This window comes from Ranitomeya variabilis, chromosome 4, assembly GCF_051348905.1.
Source record: "Ranitomeya variabilis isolate aRanVar5 chromosome 4, aRanVar5.hap1, whole genome shotgun sequence".
Lineage (NCBI taxonomy): Eukaryota > Metazoa > Chordata > Amphibia > Anura > Dendrobatidae > Ranitomeya > Ranitomeya variabilis.
The window spans coordinates 718285694-718305267 of record NC_135235.1 but is presented as its reverse complement, the minus strand read 5'-3'; the positions used below and the strand labels follow the sequence as shown (position 1 = coordinate 718305267).

At 41.3% G+C, this 19574-nt stretch overlaps 1 protein-coding gene across 1 annotated transcript in view; it reads left to right on the top strand.

Moving 5' to 3' along the window:
* The window catches only part of LOC143766582 (uncharacterized), a 74151-nt gene extending 54790 nt beyond the window's left edge, over positions 1–19361 (top strand). The window contains exon 13 of the mRNA XM_077254365.1: positions 13506–19361. Within this exon, the coding sequence (XP_077110480.1) occupies positions 13506–15931 (2426 nt within the window). The 3' untranslated portion in view covers positions 15932–19361. The remainder of the gene's footprint in view (positions 1–13505) is intronic.
* The last annotated feature ends 213 nt before the right edge of the window (positions 19362–19574 follow it).

Below are 19574 nucleotides of genomic sequence, written 5' to 3'. Positions count from 1 at the left end.
ACAGAGAGGCCCGCTTACTGATAGCAGAATAAAGAAAGGTAACTTATATGGTCAACAAAAACCCTATCAAAATCCACACTGGAAATTCAAGAACCCCCGAACCGTCTAACGGTCCGGGGGGAGAACACCAGCCCCCTAGAGCTTCCAGCAAAGGTCAGGATATAGATTTGGAACAAGCTGGACAAAAATACAAAACCCAAAACAAATAGCAAAAAGCAAAATGCAGACTTAGCTGAAATAACTGGAACCAGGATCAGTAGACAAGAGCACAGCAGACTAGCTCTGATAACTACGTTGCCAGGCATAGAACTGAAGGTCCAGGGAGCTTATATAGCGACACCCCTAACTAACGACCCAGGTGCGAATAAAAGGAATGACAGAAAAACCAGAGTCAAAAAACTAGTAACCACTAGAGGGAGCAAAAAGCAATTCACAACAATTCTCGTGCTCTAGGGCGGGGCTGTGGGCGGGGCTTTATGTGGTGCTCTGCTTTCATATTCATCTGTATTGGCTTATGGCAGGTCACTGATCCTTCAGTGACCTGCCCCCCATTTTTGCATAATGCATGTACAGTTGTGGCCAAAAGTATTGACACCCCTGCAATTCTGTCAGATAATACTCAGTTTCTTCCTGAAAATGATTGCAAACACAAATTCTTTGTTATTATTATCTTCATTTAATTTGTCTTAAATGAAAAAAGCACAAAAAGAATTGTCCTAAAACCAAATTGGATATAATTCCACACCAAACATAAAAAAGGGGATGGACAAAAGTATTGGCACTGTTCGAAAAATCATGTGATGCTTCTCTAATTAGTGTAATTAACAGCACCTGTAACTTACCTGTGGCACCTAACAGGTGTTGGCAATAACTAAATCACACTTGCAGCCAGTTGACATGGATTAAAGTTAACTCAACCTCTGTCCTGTGTTCTTGTGTGTACCACATTGAGCATGGAGAAAAGAAAGAAGACCAAAGAACTGTCTGAGGACTTGAGAAACCAAATTGGAGATGGACTTGTAGCCTTGAGATTGCTCATGCTTCCTCACAAAGACCTGAATGTTCCTGTGTCTACCGTGCGCGGTGTCATCAAGAAGTTTAAAGCCCATGGCACTGTGGCTAACCTCCCTAGATGTGGACGGAAAAGAAAAATTTACAAGAGATTTCAACGCAAGATTGTGCGGATGTTGGATAAAGAACCTCGACTAACCTCGACTAACATCCAAACAAGTTCAAGCTGCCGTGCAGTCCGAGGGTACAACAGTGTCAACCCGTACTATCCGTCGGCTTCTGAATGAAAAGTGACTGTATGGTAGGAGACCCAGGAAGACCCCACTTCTTACCCCAAGACATAAAAAAGCCAGGCTGGAGTTTGCCAAAACTTACCTGAAAAAGCCTAAAACGTTTTGGAAGAATGTTCTCTGGTCAGATGAGACAAAAGTAGAGCTTTTTGGGCAAAGGCGTCAACATAGATTTTACAGGAGAAAAAAAGATGCATTCAAAGAAAAGAACACTGTCCCTACAGTCAAACAAGGTGGAGGTTCCCTGATGTTTTGGGGTTGCTTTGCTGCCTCTGGCACTGGACTGCTTGACCGTGTGCATGGCATTATGAAGTCTGAAGACTACCAACAAGTTTTGCAGCATAATGTAGGGCCCAGTGTGAGAAAGCTGGTTCTCCCTCAGAGGTCATGGGTCTTCCAGCAGGACAATGACCCAAAACACACTTCAAAAAGCACTAGAAAATGGTTTGAGAGACAGCACTGGAGACTTCTAAGGTGGCCAGCAATGAGTCCAGACCTGAATCCCATAGAACACCTGTGGAGAGATCTAAAAATGGCAGTTTGGAGAAGGCGCCCTTCAGGGACCTGGAGCAGTTTGCCAAAGAAGAATGGTCTAAAATTCCAGCAGAGCATTGTAAGAAAGAACACCTGTGGAGAGATCTAAAAATGGCAGTTTGGAGAAGGCGCCCTTCAGGGACCTGGAGCAGTTTGCCAAAGAAGAATGGTCTAAAATTCCAGCAGAGCATTGTAAGAATTTCATTGATGGTTATCGGAAGCGGTTGGTCGCAGTTATTTTGGCTAAAGGTTGTCCAACCAAGTATTATGCTGAGGGTGCCAATACTTTTGTCTGGCCCATTATTGGAGTTTTGTGTGAAATGATCAATGTTTTGCATTTTGCTTCATTCTCTTTTGTGTTTTTTCATTTAAGACAAATTAAATGAAGATAATAATACCAAAGAATTTGTGATTGCAATCATTTTCAGGAAGAAACTGAGTATGATCTGACAGAATTGCAGGGGTGTCAATACTTTTGGTCACAATTGTAATAGTGTTGATATTATTGTTGATCATGCCTATAATATTGTGGCTATTGTGAGGCTTAGAAATTTTTTTTACATCCAGCAAAATGACACCGACGGCGCCTGCCAGTTGCATCTATCTCTTACTTATAGATGGTACTGCACAGGTGCGGCCATCGCCATTAGCATTTTGCTGGATGTTATTTATTTTCTAAGCCTAACAATAGCCACAATATTATAGGCATGATCAACAATAATATCAACACTATTATATGCATTATGCAAAAATGGGGGGCAGGTCACTGAGGGATCAATGACCTGCCATAAGCCAATACAGATGCATATGTAATCCGAGTATCACATAAAGCCCCGCCCACAGCCCCGCCCTGGAGCATGAGAATCTCATTAACTGAAAACTACAAATACAGATTAAAGGGACTCTCACCTGAATTTGGAGGGAACAATTTTCAGTCATATGGGCGGGGTTTTCGGGTGTTTGATTCACCCTTTCCTTACCCGCTGGCTGCATGCTGGCTGCAATATTGGATTGCAGTTCATTCTCTGTCCTCCATAGTACACGCCTGCGTAAGGCAAGATTGCCTTGTGTAGGCATGTACTACGGAGGACAGAGAATGAACTTCGATCCAATATTGCAGCCAGCGGGTAAGGAAAGGGTGAATCAAACACCCGAAAACCCCGCCCATATGACTGAAAATTGTTCCCTCCAAATTCTGGTGACAGAGTCCCTTTAAACAACAACCACAAGAAGGATTTCATCACCAGGTAACAATGTTTTCAGTATAACGGCACCGACCTGACAGTGTCTGTAGTTACTGTGCACAATCCTACTGACAGGTTCACTTTAAGACATCTCCGCTCTGCACTATTATATAAAGCTCTTTTTAAATGTTTAATATTTCTTCTTGAAACTCATCTGACAGAAAATATTGGCCCTTAGGATAGTTTAGATTGTGAAGTCACCGAGCCCCAAGCTCTAATTACCCCAGAGAGGTTTCACCACTAGCTACTCATTTATTACTGATGAAGACTGTTGATGTTGATCATTTCAGTAAATGTGTTATTGTTTATAGTCACAGTTTTTTATTACAGTAGTCAGTGTCAAAAATACTCTGATTTAACCTCTTCCTGCAACCAGTCTTGTGTTCCTAATCAGGCCCCATTTTTCATATCTGACTTGTCACGTTATGTAGTGATAACTTTGGAATTATTCACAAAGGATAATAGAAAATAAATGGATCTTACAAATTATTTTCCAACTTTGCACAATACGCTACATACGATTGTACTGTCTGGGCACATGGCAGTGTCCAGAATGGAAGGAGCGCCATGTAACTATTTGAATGTAGATCTAGCTAGAATAGATTGCAGACACAATGTATTGGGTCACCTGGCAGCTCAAAAGATATCCACCATGAACATGCTTGGCACGATCTTCTCTGCTTTCCATATCCCAAGGATTGCCTTGCTCATCGACCTGTAACACCCTTACATGTATCTTGACTTACACTAGGATCCCTAGGCTTGGACTACGGTGTTACCTGCTATTCTGTGGTATTAGATGGCAAGAAGAATAGTCAGGTAGCTGGGTCAGAACCAGAAGGATAGAATCAGAAGGCAGGAGTAGTCAGTAAACGGGCCATGTTCACAACAGGAAGCAAATACACAAGCCACAAGGTGAGCACAGAGGACTGAACCAGAGGAGAACAACGCTGTTTCTGGCAGATTCCTGTCATATGCTTTGGGCTTTAGTAGGGTGTGGTACTTTCCAAATGGCTGAAGTAGGGAGCAGATTACTCCAGCTGGACAGCAGGAACAGATCCCAGAGGAGATTCGACTCACCATATGCAGAAGCCCTAATTAGGGTTGATCAAATAACTTCGGATAAGGGCTTATCCGAATAGCTATAACGCTTCCCGACTAGCTGCTTCGGTAACCTGGATACCTGTAGTGCTCATGATAATGAGCTGTTCGGCGTCACTGCTGCATGTGTCGTGGCTGTGTGACGGCGTCACTGCTGCATGTTTCGTGGCTGTGTGACAGTCACAACACATGCATGGATAGCCCAAAAACAGGCACAGGCTCTGCATGTATGTGTTGTCACTGTCACACAGCCACAACACAGGCAGCTGCAGCGCTGAACAGATGATTATCGGGAGCGCTCCATGTAACATGGTTCCCGAGGCAACTATCTGGTAAGTTCTATAGCTATTAAGATAAGGAGTTTTGCAAAGCTATGCGATCAACCCTAGCCCTAATATAACTAAACGACAGAAAACCAGAATAGTCGAAATCCCCATAAAGTGATTCCATTTTATAAATTAATTCACTGAGGGTTATAATCTATATGTTATGATCCGTTCCAGGGTTTATTAGTGTCTGCCCTTTTTTCTGGACGGATCATGTCAAGGGTTAACTGTGCTCTGCCTCGTTCTGGGTTCAGGTTTGCTATTTAGCTCCCATGAATATTGCTGGCAGTATCAGCTATAGTTCTGCCTTCGGCGTGTTAACCTGACCCTGCTGGTAGCTCTTGATTTGCCCTGCTGTGAACCCTGACTTGTCCTGTGTCTGTTAACTCCCTCTATCTGCCCTTTTCCCAGTGTTTCTCTGTCTGTTTGTCTGCTTGATTCTCCGGTTCTGATCCCCTGGCTTGGTTTTTTACGTTGTTGCTGTTTGTCCCTTTTGTACCGTATATTGCCCGTTCTGGTTTACTGATCTCTGGCTACGTTCTGACTATCCATCTGTTTTATCCTATAATACTGTCGTGCTATCTCGTGCTTTTGACTCGGCTTGCCTGACCACTCTCTCGCCACTTGGTGGTGTCCGTTCTGCTGTCCTGTGTGTGCAGTCTTACTTTCCTCCAGGGTGGATTTGATTTAAATCTAACTGATTTCAATCACGATTTAAATCACGATTTAAATCACTAGTCAGTAAGGCTTGATATAAATCAGTGATTTAAATCAAAGTTTCTACCTAAACTAGTTCTTGCTACTTTAACATGCAAGTAGATGAAGATTTTTAGAATCACTTTTTATATTACTTTTTTCTCCCCAGTTTAATGGGTTAATCATTCATATTTGGACACCACTGTTCTGTTGTACTTAGGAAGGAGACCTTAATAACAATTTAAATAGATTTATTCAACTGAAACAATCATTACAGCATGTTATTTGCTTAAACAAACATCCATGTTTGTTAACTAATTTGGCTAAACAAAATATATATATATTTTAAGAAACTTAGACTGTCAGCCCAGCCGACACATGAAAAACTTAAATACTACTGTCCCTGCTGTCCTCTGTAGCTCACTTGTCGTCATCTTCATCATCATCTTCTTCTTTGTTCCTATTCATAATCTGGAAAAGAAAAACAAGCTTTCCTGCTTTATTGGGTCCCAACCGATTTCTCAATTTAGAATTAATGAGTCCAAAGGAAGAGAATATTCTTTCAACACCTGCAGAAGAAGCTACTGCTGTTAAAAGTGAAATCATTACTTGAACAGTCTGTAAATAAAAGAGCTTAAGTGACTTCCACCAGTTTACTGGTGTGACCTTCCTTAAAATATCTTCAGCAAACATATATTTCTTGAATGGTTCCCCCTTAGCTCTGAAGTTTATTATAGTTGGCATTAAAGATGGATGATTGCTGGATACCCATGTCATAGCTAACTCCTCTTCCTCAGCACTTAGGTTTTGACCCTGATATTGGATATTGACAATATTTGCCAAAAAATGAGCTGGAGTCAGTGCTTGTCCCATACGTTTGTTTACTGCTTGTAATTTAATTCTGTCCATGTGTAGTTCTGTTTTTAAGTGTTCACTCAGTTCCTTCAAAATTTCAACAGCATCCGCAATAAAACAGCTATTTTTCTGTATTTTGTTTAAAGCTTGAGAGATGGGTTTCAGGAAGCTCAGCATAAGTTCAACATTTCTCTTAAGCCCAATGTTGAGGATTTTGGCCGTGACAGTGCCATCTATTTTATCTCGATTTTCATCACAAAGTGTCATCAGAATAGGCCAGTTTTTGATATACTGCTCAAAACAGTCCACCACAGAGTTCCATCTAACATCTTGTGGGAGCGTTAGCTTGGTTCCACCCATCCTTTTCAGAGCTGCTGCAGCAAAATGATTATTACGGAAGTATTTAGCAATTTCAACAACATTAGCCTTTATTTCTGGAACACTTAAGTCTTTGGCTAAGAGGTGCAGCAAATGAGCACTGCAACCATATGTTATTAGCAGCTTTGTATTCCCTCCCTGCTCTTCTAAATCTCTTCTCATCTTGGATACGTTTGCAGCATTGTCAGTGACCAAACTGCGTACTAGACAGTTGAATTTTTGTTCACATGTCGTTATAGCTTTTACTGCCACTTCTTGTAAGTATTCTGCTGTGTGTGCATTTCCTGACGTATCAGTTGTTTGTGCAAGGAAGACTTTACCTTCTTCTGTTGTTATACAAGCACATACAATAGGATCATTGTGGACATTACTCCACCCATCAATACTTAGGTTAACAATTTTACCCTCCAGAGCTGTTGCACATTGCTCCATTTCTCTGTCATACACTTGATCCAGCAGTTTCCCTGCAACATCAGCTCTGCTGGGTGGACTGTATCCTGGTCTCAGTGACTGAACCATATTAATGAATTGTGGGTTCTCAGGCAGACGGAAAGAAGAGTTCGTTGCATAAATGAACTGGGCAATTTTTTCATCAATCAACTCTTTTTCTAATCTGCTAGTTCTTATCACAAACCTATCTATGGTGGTTCCAGGAGGTAAAGGGTTTTTTCTTCCTTTTGGGTGATGGTGATATGTGGCTGTGGGTGTCTGATGATGATGCTGCTGCTAATGAAGCACTATCCTGGATGGATAACTCTGAAACTGTAGAACAGGATGATGGTGATCTTGGAGGTGGATAGTTTCCAGAATCCATGAATTCCCCTAAACAAAAAAAGTCAATGCTGTTATTTTATTGTTTATACAATTTCTGCTTATTGTACACAACACATCACTGCCCCTGCCCCAAAAGGAATATTTGTTTTTCTTCATAACTGTACCAAATGACAGTAACATGCAGTAATAATAAGAAATATAATTTTTCTCACACATGACAGTTCAGTCTTTAGAAATAGGATTCAATAAAAATGTTTACCAACCTGAAGATCCTGCCTGTTCAGAAGTGTTTCTTTGGTCATCTTCATCACCGCACTTCTCATGATGTTGCCTCATTCGCGCCACCAGGCCTTGCATCTCTTTGTTGCATCGTTTGCATTTTGCACGCATGCCTGCCTTACCGATAGGCGAAGGAGCTTCATTAAAATATTCCCAAACTGGGTCTCTTTTACGGCCTGCTGCCATTATAAGGAAAGAATGTAATAAACCTCAGATCGTACACACAAACAGATCCAGACTTGTCTGTCTGTGGCTATGCTGCAGTATTGTGCTCAAAGTTTCACTTTCATTTTCTTGTCTGCTTGCCCTTCCTCCTCCTCACACTTAGATTCACATTCTTCTTGTGTTGTGCAGATCTATTCCACTCCAAACAATCAGAAACATATTGTCTAACTTCTTGGACTTGGCACTGAAGGGGTTGATTCTGTATTCATAGGTTTGTAGAACAATAGGATTAAGGTCTTTTTCTCAACTCTGTTCATGTTGTAACATTTTTGCCGTGAAGAAGAGGCTGGGACCTCTGCGGAGTCAAATTCAGTTTTGAGAACTGCGTAAGTAAAGCGAGCGTCTGTGATAATATAGGAGAGAAACTGCCCACTAATCCTACAGAAACCTCTGGTAGAGCATGGCATTGTGAATGTTACACATATACAGCCTTTATTCTACTGAGTTAAACAACTCAGCTTTATCTCCTCATGGAAGAACCTTTGGATGGTAAAATATTTTCCTCAAAAAGCAGTTTATTGAAAAAAATCCGATTTAAATAAAAAAAATCCGATTTAAATAAAAAAAATCCGATTTTTTTTTTTATTATTTAAAAAAAAAAAAAAACATTGATTTTTATCCACCCTGCTTTCCTCTCAAGCTCCCCCCGGTGGAGGTTGCGCTGTACTGCACTGCAGCAGCCTGACATTATAGCTCAGAGGTGTCAAACTGCATTCAGGTCATGTTTTCAGGATTTCCTTGTATTGCACAGGTGATAATTTAATCACCTGCACAGAATGATTCCAGCACCTTGTGGAACGCTAAGGAAATCCTAAAAACATGACCTGTTTGCGGCCCTCGAGGAATGCAGTTTGACACCTGTTATAGCTGACAAATACATTTAAAGGGATTTTTGCATTTTTTTCCCTCTGCTCTGTTTGCTATGGATCCGCTCCATAGCTTGGCGGATCAAATGGACAGTTTGACAATTATGATACAAGACCTGTTTGTGGAACAGAGGGCCTTGTCCACGTCTCATAACCACCTGCAAAGGGAGCTTTCTGACACAGTTAAATTGTTGCAGACTGACTGTAAGCACTCTGACACTGTTGATGTCTCTTTGCACTCTCCTGAACCTACTGTCAAGCTCCCAGATACCTTTTCTGGGGAGAGGGAGAGATTTCATACTTTTAAGGAGAGTTGCAAGCTTTTTTTTTTTCTCTTAGACCTCGATCTTCTGGAAATGAGAGTCAGCGGGTGGGGATAATTATTTCCTTACCTGCTTCTGCCCCTGAACGTGTGTCTGTGGATAGATTCTTTGAGGCTCTGGGACTTATTTATGACGAACTGGACCGGGTCAGGGTTGCAGAGGACATGATCATGAGTCTCTCCCAGAATGAACTCACTGCTGAACAGTATTGTTCTGAGTTTAGGCGGTGGTCCATTGAGGTGTCTTGGGGTGACTTTGCTCTGAGGCGCCTGTTTGAGATGATCAGAAAGTCCTCTCTCAAAGACGCGCTGGCCCTTCACACGCCTCCCAGTTCCCTGATGGAGGCCATGACTCAGGCCATTCATATGGACCGGAGATTACGGGAGAGAATTATCCAGCGTGAGATTCCTGTTTTGCCTGCCAAGTCTGAGGTGATGTCATTCAAGGAGACTATGGAAGTTGGTGCCATCAATTTCAAGGAGAAGGAGAGGAAACGGTTACGTGATGGGAAATTGTTTTTACTGTGGAGATCCAGGACATTGGAAGAATGACTGCCCCTCTTGTCCATCGAGTAACAAGCTGCCGAGTCTGGGTGATGGTCTAGGAGGTCATCCAGACTCACAGGTACCATTTTCGTCATTTCAAAAAGTTTTGTTAGAGGTGGAACTGTGTTATGGAGGTGTTTTTGCATCCACTTCAGCGTTTGTGGACTGTGGATCTTCCATGGACTTCATTGACTATAGTCTGGTGTCCAAGTTAAAGTTAGGGACAGTTAAGCTAGAGACTCCTATCCATATCGTTGCCATTGACAAGACACCGTTGGCTCAAAATGTCCTTAAATTTGTCTCTGAGGAGTTCCTCCTCAAGGTGGGTTCTTTGCACCAGGAACAAATTTCATGTTATGTTATGAATAATCTTCCTGCGAGACTGGTGTTTGGGTTCCCCTGGTTGCAGAGGCATAATCCTGTTATAGACTGGGGATCTCGTGATATTGTTAAATGGGGTCCTAATTGTTCCAATGGTTGTCTTTCTGCTGTGTTTGTGTCCACCATTAGTCCGGAGGGTATTCCGGAGTACCTAAAGGACTTTGGTGATGTGTTCTCCGAAAAAGAGGCTGAGGTCTTACCACCCCATCGTCCTTATGATTGTACCATCAACCTTATTCCGGGTTCTAAATTGCCCAAAGCCCGTTTGTACAATCTTTCTGGCCCTCTCTGACTATCTCTGATAGTCTACGCAAAGGACACATCCGTCCCTCTGTCTCACCTGTGGCCACGGGTTTTTTTTTTGGTCAAGAAAAAAGGTGGTGGTTTACGCCCATGCCTTGATTTCCGGGAACTAAATAAAATTACGGTGAGAAATACCTACCCTCTTCCACTCATTCCTGATCTCTATAACCAATTGTCTGGGGCTAAGTGGTTTTCCAAACTCGATCTTAGGGGAGCATATAACCTTATCCGCATTCAGAAAGGGGATGAGTGGAAAATGGCATTTCTCACCTCCGAGGGCCTGTCTGAAAATTTGGTCATGCCCTTTGGTCTCACAAATGCGCCCGCGGTGTTTCAGAACTTCATGAGTGATGTTTTTTCTGATTTTATCAGGCGCTTTATGGTTGTATACCTGGATGATATCCTTGTTTTCTTGCCTGAAAAGGAATCTCACATTTGTCATTTACGTGCTGTTCTTCACCGGTTACGGGGAAATTCTTTGTTTGCTAAACCAAAGAAATGTTTGTTTTGTGTCCAGGAGCTTTCTTTTCTGGGGATCATCCTTTCTGCGAATGGGTTTCGGATGGATCCCGGAAAGGTACAGGCCATTGTTGATTGTGTGCAACCCAGAGACCTCAAGGGGTTGCAGCATTTTCTGGGTTTTGCCAATTATTACCGGAAATTCATCAAAGGGTTTTCTCAGGTAGTCAAGCCACTCACTGATCTCACTTCCAAGGGGGCTGATCTCAAAGTTTGGTCATCCTTGGCCGTTGAAGCATTTATTACATTAAAAAAATGTTTTATGTCTGCTCCTGTATTAGTTCAGCCCGATCCATCTAAACCATTCATTCTAGAGGTGGACGCATCAGAGGTGGGAGTAGGGGCGGTGTTGTCCCAGGGACCCGTTACTTTGACCAACTTGAGACCATGTGCTCTTTTCTCCCATAAGTTTTCTTCTGCTGAGAGGAACTATGATGTTGGGAACCGGGAGTTATTGGCCATAAAATTGGCTTTTGAAGAATGGAGGCATTTTTTTGAGGGGCGGTTCAGCGGATCACGGTGATTACTGACCACAAGAATTTGTCTTATATTGAGACCACCAAACGGTTAACTCCTAGACAGGCTAGGTGGTAGCTTTTTTTTCTCTCGTTTTCATTTTTCAATCACTTTTTGGCCTGGTTCCAAGAATGTCAAGGCTGATGCCTTATCTCGCAGTTTTGATCCGATATCACCACCCGAACCTCCTTCCTCCATTCTTCATCACGGGGTGGTTTTTGCAGGGGTATCCTCTGAATTGTAGCAGGAGATTTAAAATGCTCAGTCTCTTGTTCATCCCTCTTTGCCTGACAATAAGCTTTTTGTCCCAGTTCAGTACCGATTGAGGATTCTCCGGGAGTTCCACGATTCTGCTCTTAGTGGTCACCTGGGGATCTCTACCACCCGGAAAGCTATTGCTAGGCTGTTTTGGTGGCCCTCTGTGAACTCTGATATAATTGAGTTTGTGTCTGCTTGTGATACCTGTGCCCGTGCTAAGAGCTCCCATAACCGGCCAGCTGGGGAATTGATGCCATTGCCAATTCCAGATAGACCTTGGACTCATTTGTCCATGAATTTTATCACTGATCTCCCTCCTTCCAATGGCAAAACTGTAATCTGGGTAGTGGTTGACAGATTCAGTAAGCAAGTGCATTTTGTACCTCTGGCAGGATTGCCTAATGCTGAGACACTATCTAGATTGTTTAGCACGTTGTACGGCTGCATGGTGTGCCTTTGAGTGTGGTTTCTGATAGAGGAGTACAATTTGTGTCCAGATTTTGGAGGGCATTTTGTAAAAGATTGGGTATTTGTTTGATCTTCTCCTCTGCTTACCATCCTGAGACCTACGGGCAGACAGGGAGGACCAATCAGTGTTTCTCTGTCTGTTTGCTTGATTCTCTGGTTCTGATCCCCTGGCTTAGTTTTTTACGTTGTTGCTGTTTGTCCCTTTTGTACCGTATATTGCCTGTTCTGGTTTACTGATCTCTGGCTACGTTCTGACTATCCATCTGTCTTAGGGCTCATTTCCACATGCGAGTCACACGTCCGTATCTCGCATGTGGAAACCAAGCTGTGGAGCCGGCACTCCAGAGCGGAGCGTGCGGCCGCATAGGAACACAGAGCTGCACAGCTCTGCTCCTGAGTGCCGGCGCCAGAGCTTGGCTTCCACATGCGAGATACGGACGTGTGACTCACATGTGGAAATGAGCCCTTATCCTATAATACTGTCGTGCTATCTCGTGCTTTTGACTCGGCTTGCCTGACCACTCTCGCCACTTGGTGGCGTCCGTTCTGCTGTCCTGTGTGTGCGCAGTCTTACTTTCCTCTCAAGCTCCCCCCGGTGGAGGTTGCGATGTACTGCACTGCAGCAGCCTGACACTGTACACGCGTGGTCAAAATTGTTGGTTGTCCTCATTTAATGACAGAAAAACACACAATGGTCACAGAAATAACTTGACTCTAACAAAAGTAATAATAAATAAAAAAGATTGTAGACGCCTGTGATGCTAATTAGTGGACACAACTTTATTTAACATGTCCCTTTTATCACATTTTCAGGGGTACCATCATTTCTGTCCAGGCCTATTTCATGAGTTTTATTTTTTTTATTCTGTGGAAGCATGGTTGAAAAGCAATGTCTGACGTTCATTTGTTCATTTTCATAGATTATTTATTATTACTTTAGTCAGATTCAAGTTACTTTTGTGACTGTTGTGGCATTTTCTGTCATTAAACGAGGGGTAGTAACAATTTTGACCACATGTGTAGGACGACTGAATATTTTGATTCCACAGCCACTTTCCAGAAATTAACATGCAGTGGAATTTGGAGAGTGAAAATTACACATTTGCCATTTTACCACCCAACACTTAGTGCCCAGATTGTGCTCACTATAATATTGCTAAACACAGGTATCCTAAATGTTTTTTTTGCACACTGCAAGACTCAGGAATGAGAGAGGATTTTGCTGAATTGGTTTATAGAAACCCTGTTGCTTTTCTTACAGCCTCTGAGCCACTAATAGTGTGGGAACCTCTGTTTTTCCATTGACAGATGATGGACCTGAGTGGGGACTTGTTTTTTGTGAGATGAGAATTGATATTATTTTCGCCTACATAACATTGATTTGTTTCTTTTGATTCAATATTTGGGAGGCAGAATGAACAAACAGTTGAACACCACACACTACTGATTCATCTTATAAGGTTTTCTATTAGACTGTGAACTGTCATTGACTTGGTAAATAATTACAGTTTTTTACATAGCTTTCGATTTTTATGGACAGTTTAAGTAGATATGTTCAAAAATATAAAATTCAAGGATATTTTATTCAAAAATAATAGTTTTTTTCTTAACAGATGACTGTACCCGGAGATCAGTTGGACAGCTCACATCTTCAATTTTTAAATCAGATGATCTCGAAATTCCACAGGATGCAACTGAATTGAATGCCATTACTTCAGATAAACCATCATCCCTTCATAGCAAAGATCTGTCATCTGATCCTTTGAAACAGGTCCTGTCTTCTGATTTATTACTGACTACAAAGGAAAATGAAAGTCACAAAATAAGCATTAAAACACAATCTGCTCCTAAAGAAAATAAGTCATTTTCACATTCAGAATATGGAAATACCATAAACCAAAGAACCCACACAGGGGAGAAGCCTTTTTCCTGTTCAGAATGTGGGAAATGTTTTAACGAGAAATCCGATTTGGTTGTGCACCATAGAACTCACACTGGGGAGAAGCCTTTTTTCTGTTCAGAATGTGGGAAATGTTTTAACCGAAAAGCAGATTTGGTTGTGCACCATAGAACTCACACAGGGGAGAAGCCTTTTTTCTGTTCAGAATGTGGGAAATGTTTTAACCGAAAATCAGAATTGGTTTTGCACCATAGAACTCACACAGGGGAGAAGCCTTTTTGCTGTTCAGAATGTGGGAAATGTTTTTACCGAAAGCCAGATTTGGTTGTGCACCATAGAACTCACACAGGGGAGAAGCGTTTTTGCTGTTCAGAATGTGGAAAATGTTTTAACCGAAAATCAGATTTGGTTAGGCACCAGAGAATCCACACAGGGAAGAAGCCTTATTCATGTTCAGAATGTGGGAAATGTTTTAACGAGAAATCAGATTTGGTTCAGCACCATAGAACTCACACAGGGGAGAAGCCTTTTTCTTGTTCAGACTGTGGGAAATGTTTTAAGCATAAATCCTATTTTGTTACGCACCAGAGAACCCACACAGGGGAGAAGCCCTTCTCCTGTTCAGAATGTGGTAAGTGTTTTAACCAGAAAACAAATTTGATTAAACACCAGAGAAGTCACACAGGGGTGAAGTATTTTTCCTGTTCAGAATGTGGGAAATATTTTAACCAAAAATTTATTCTTGTTGCACACCAGAGAACTCACACAGGTGAGAAGCCTTTTTCCTGTTCAGCATGTGGGAAATGTTTTACAAGGAAATCAAACTTGGTTATGCACCAGAGAACCCACACAGGGGAGAAGGCTTTTTCATGTTCAGAATGTGGGAAATTTTTTGTAAATAAATCAAATCTTCTTAGTCACCAGAGAACTCACACAGGGGAGAAGCCTTTTTCATGTTCAGAATGTGGGAAATGTTTTAACGACAAATCCGATTTGGTTGTGCACCATAGAACTCACACTGGGGAGAAGCCTTTTTTCTGTTCAGAATGTGGGAAATGTTTTAACCGAAAATCAGAATTGGTTTTGCACCATAGAACTCACACAGGGGAGAAGCCTTTTTCATGTTCAGAATGTGGGAAATGTTTTAACCGAAAAGCAGATTTGGTTGTGCACCATAGAACTCACACAGGGGAGAAGCCTTTTTTCTGTTCAGAATGTGGGAAATGTTTTAACCGAAAATCAGAATTGGTTTTGCACCATAGAACTCACACAGGGGAGAAGCCTTTTTCATGTTCAGACTGTGGGAAATGTTTTAAGCATAAATCATATTTTGTTACGCACCAGAGAACCCACACAGGGGAGAAGCCCTTCTCCTGTTCAGAATGTGGGAAGTGTTTTAACCAGAAAACAAATTTGATTAAACACCAGAGAAGTCACACAGGGGTGAAGTATTTTTCCTGTTCAGAATGTGGGAAATATTTTAACCAAAAATTTATTCTTGTTGCGCACCAGAGAACTCACACAGGGGAGAAGCCTTTTTCCTGTTCAACATGTGGGAAATGTTTTAAAAGGAAATCAAACTTGGTTATGCACCAGAGAACCCACACAGGGGAGAAACCTTTTTCATGTTCAGAATGTGGGAAATGTTTTGCGAATAAATCAAATCTTCTTAGTCACCAGAGAATTCACACAGGGGAGAAACCTTTTTCATGTTCAGAATGTGGGAAATGTTTTAACGAGAAATCCGATTTGGTTGTGCACCATAGAACTCACACTGGGGAGAAGCCTTTTTTCTGTTCAGAATGTGGGAAATGTTTTAACCGAAAAGCAGATTTGGTTGTGCACCATAGAACTCACACTGGGGAGAAGCCTTTTTCATGTTCAGAATGTGGGAAATGTTTTAAGCGAAAAGCAGATTTGGTTGTGCACCATAGAACTCACACAGGGGAGAAGCCTTTTTTCTGTTCAGAATGTGGGAAATGTTTTAACCGAAAATCAGAATTGGTTTTGCACCATAGAACTCACACAGGGGAGAAGCCTTTTTGCTGTTCAGAATGTGGGAAATGTTTTAAACAGAAATCAGATTTTGTTAGTCACAAAAGAATTCACAGAGGGGAGAAGCCTCTTTCATGTGATTAATGTGGAAAATATTTTACACAGAAATTAACTCTAAATAAACATTAGCGAAGTCACACAGGGGAGAAGCCTTTTCCATGTTCAGAATGTTGGAAATGTTTTAACCAATAATTGCATTTTCTTACCCCTTTAATCCCATATGACGTACTATCCCATCAAGGTGACCTGGGACTTAATTCCCAGGGACGGGATAGTACGTCATAGTGATCGGCCGCGCTCACGGGGGGAGCGCGGCCAGGTGTCAGCTGATTATCGCAGCTGACATCCGGCACTATGTGCCAGGAGCGGTCACGGACTGCCCCCGGCACATTATCCCCTGGCACACTGCGATCAAAAATGATTGCAGTATTCCGGCGGTATAGGGAAGCATCGCGCAGGGAGGGGGGTCCCTGCGTGCTTCCCTGAGACCCTCGGTACAAGGCGATGTGCTCACCTTGTACCGAGCGTCTCCTCCCTGCAGGCCCCAGATCCAAAATATCTGCGGGGCTACATCCGGGTCATGCAGGGAGGTGACTTACCAGCGCCTGCTCAGAGCAAGCGCTGGTAAGCCTGCAGCCCTGCATGTCAGATTGCTGATCTGACACAGTGTTCTGCAAAGTGTCAGATCAGCGATCTGACCCTAAAACTTGATGCCCCCCGGGGCAATGTTATAAAGTTTAAAAAAAAATGCACTTTTGTAAAAAAAAAAAAAAAAAAATCCTAAATAAAGAAAAAAAAAATAATAATATTGTTCCCATAAATACATTCCTTTATCTAAATAATAATAAAAAAACAATAAAAGTACACATTTAGTATCGCCGGGTCCGTTACGACCCCACCTATAAAACTGTCCTGCTGGTTAACCCCTTCGGTGAACGCTGTAAAAAAAAAAAAACGAGGCAAAAAACAACGCTTTATTATCATACCGCCGAACAAAAAGTGGAATAACATGCGATTAAAAAGATGGATATAAATAACCATGGTACCGCTGAAAACGTCATCTTGTCCCGCAAAAAAATAGCCACCATACATTATATATTATAGTTGTAAAAATGTAATAATTGTTTCTTCACCGCTCAATGGTATAAAATTCTTTGAGGCACACGTGGTGTCAATATGATCACTGCACCCCTAGATGAATTCATGGGGAAGTGTAGTTTGTAATATGGGGGTTTCTGTTCTGGCATCTCAAGGGCTCTGCCAATGTGACATGGCACCCTCGAACCATTCCAGCAAAATCTGAACTCCCATATGGCACCTCTTCCCTTCTGAGCTGTGCACTGTGCCTCAAAAGTAGTATTCTCCCACATTTGGGGTATCCGCATACTCAGGAGAAATTGCACAACAAATTGTATGGTGCAATTTGTCCTGTTACCCTTGTGAAAATAAAAATAAATTGAGGCTAAAATCACATTTTTCTGAGGAAAATGTAATTTTTTATTTTCATGGCTCAATGTTATAAATTTCTGTGAAGCACCAAGGTGCTCACCACACATCCAAATACATTTCTTGAGGGTTCTAGTTTCCAAAGTTGGGTCTCTTGGGGGTTTCCACTGTTCAGGCATCAGGGGCTCTCAAAATGGGACATAGCATCCACTAATGATTCCAGCAAATTCTACATTCAAAACTTAAAATGACGCTAATTCCCTTCTGAGCTCTGCCGTTGTCTTACCGAGTCATAAATGAAGAGGTGTTTACACCTTACTTACGAAGTGCTCACTAATATACTAATTAGGCACAGACAAAAGTCTTTTTCGGTAAAACAAGATTATAAAATTTATTAATTGTGATTAAAAAGATTTATTTTGACCTTTGGCACAAGATTAGTTCAAAAGTTCTGACATGCAATGATCAATATCTTTATTATACAACTATATAAACATAGAGATAGTAAGCATCAATACATTACCGGATATTATAGCATCACTTCTCCTGACCGGGGGACCTCGGCATCGGCAGGGGGAGGAAAAAATTCCGGCTTACATCACAGACCAAAGTGCGTCCACTTGAAGTGTCTGGAAAAGTCACTACCCCCACCTAGATGCCGTCCCGTTTTATACACTTAAAACTGGATCTAGTCTGGTCATGCGTACTGGCATTTTTCTTATATAACTTATTATTGTGCAGATCACGAGTTGTTATTGTGCAAATCTCGCGCTTATCTTGTTATTCGCTCTGAGAATATTTTCCTCATACTACAAGAATGCTGCTGCGCGTGTGTACATAGTTGTTTATGCCACATCTCCTCATGCAATACAAATAGGTCACTCAGAGGGCACTTCCCCGCTTCCATTTTGTCTGTTTTACTCAGTTAGTGGCAATAGATACACAAAATCACTATCTACACATACATTCAGACATTCTTGTCTCATTTGTATCACAGCCGTGCGCACAAATAGTAGTTCTCTCCCTCACGTGGGGTATCAACGTACTCAGGAGAAATTGCACAATAAATTGTATGGTGCAATTTATCCTGTTTCCCTTATGAAAATGCTAAATTTAAGGCTAGAATAATATTTTGTGATTTTTCACGGCTCAACGTTATACACTTCTATGAAGCCCTCAAGAGTTCAATGTACTTACCACACATCTAGATCCATTCGCTGAGGGGTCTAGTTTCCAAAATGGCGTCTCTTGAGGGGGATTTTCACTGTTTAGGCACATCAAGGCTCTTCAAACACGACATGGAATCTGCTAATTCTTCCAGCAAATTTTGCATTCAATTAGTCAAATGGCGCTCCTTCCCTACCAAGCTCTGCTGTGCACCCAAATAGTGGTTTTCCTCCACATATGCCATATTGTCATGCTCAGTATAAATTGCACAACAAATTTTGGGGTCCATTTTTTTTCTTGTAAACTTTGTGAAAATAAAAATTTTTGTGTCTAAAGTATTTTTTTTGTGGAAAAAAGTAAAATGTTCATTTTTTTCCACATTTAAAAAATTCCTATGAAGGACCTGAAGGGTAAATTAAACTTTTTGAATGTGGTTTTGTGCAGATTGAGGGGTGCAGTTTTTAGAATGTTGTGACTTTTGGGTATTTTCTGTCATATAGGCTCCTCAAAGTCACTTCAAATGTGAGGTGATCCCTAAAAAAAATTGTTTTGTAAATTATTATTTTTTTTAATTTTGGAAAAAGGAGAAATCGCTGGTCAACTTTTAACCTTTTATAACTTCCCAGCAAAAAAATTTTTTCAGAAAATTGTGTAAAGTAGACATGTGGAAAATGTTATTTATTAACTATTTTATGTGACATATCTCTCTGATTTTAGGGCATAAAAATTCTAACTTTGAAAATTGCTAAAAAATGTTTCACAATTAAACACAAGCTATATCAAAAAGTTTTTACTACTACTATGAATTACAATATGTCACGAAAAACGTCTTTTTGTCTTATACTATTTGTATATTGTTTTGGAAAATTCAATAAAAATTCTGTTAATAAAAAACCAAAAACCTGAAAGTCTCCACTTCAATTGTACCTCAGTTGTTTCATATTAAATCTAAATTTGTTGGCCTGCAAATCTGAAATCAAGTTTCAGTCACTGACTAAATATTTCTGGACCTAACTGCATTCATATATTTACACTATATGAACAACTATTGCATCTTTTGTCCCCACCCCCAAAACAAAACCCAAAATGTCTCCTGCCCCTTTTCCTAACTCCC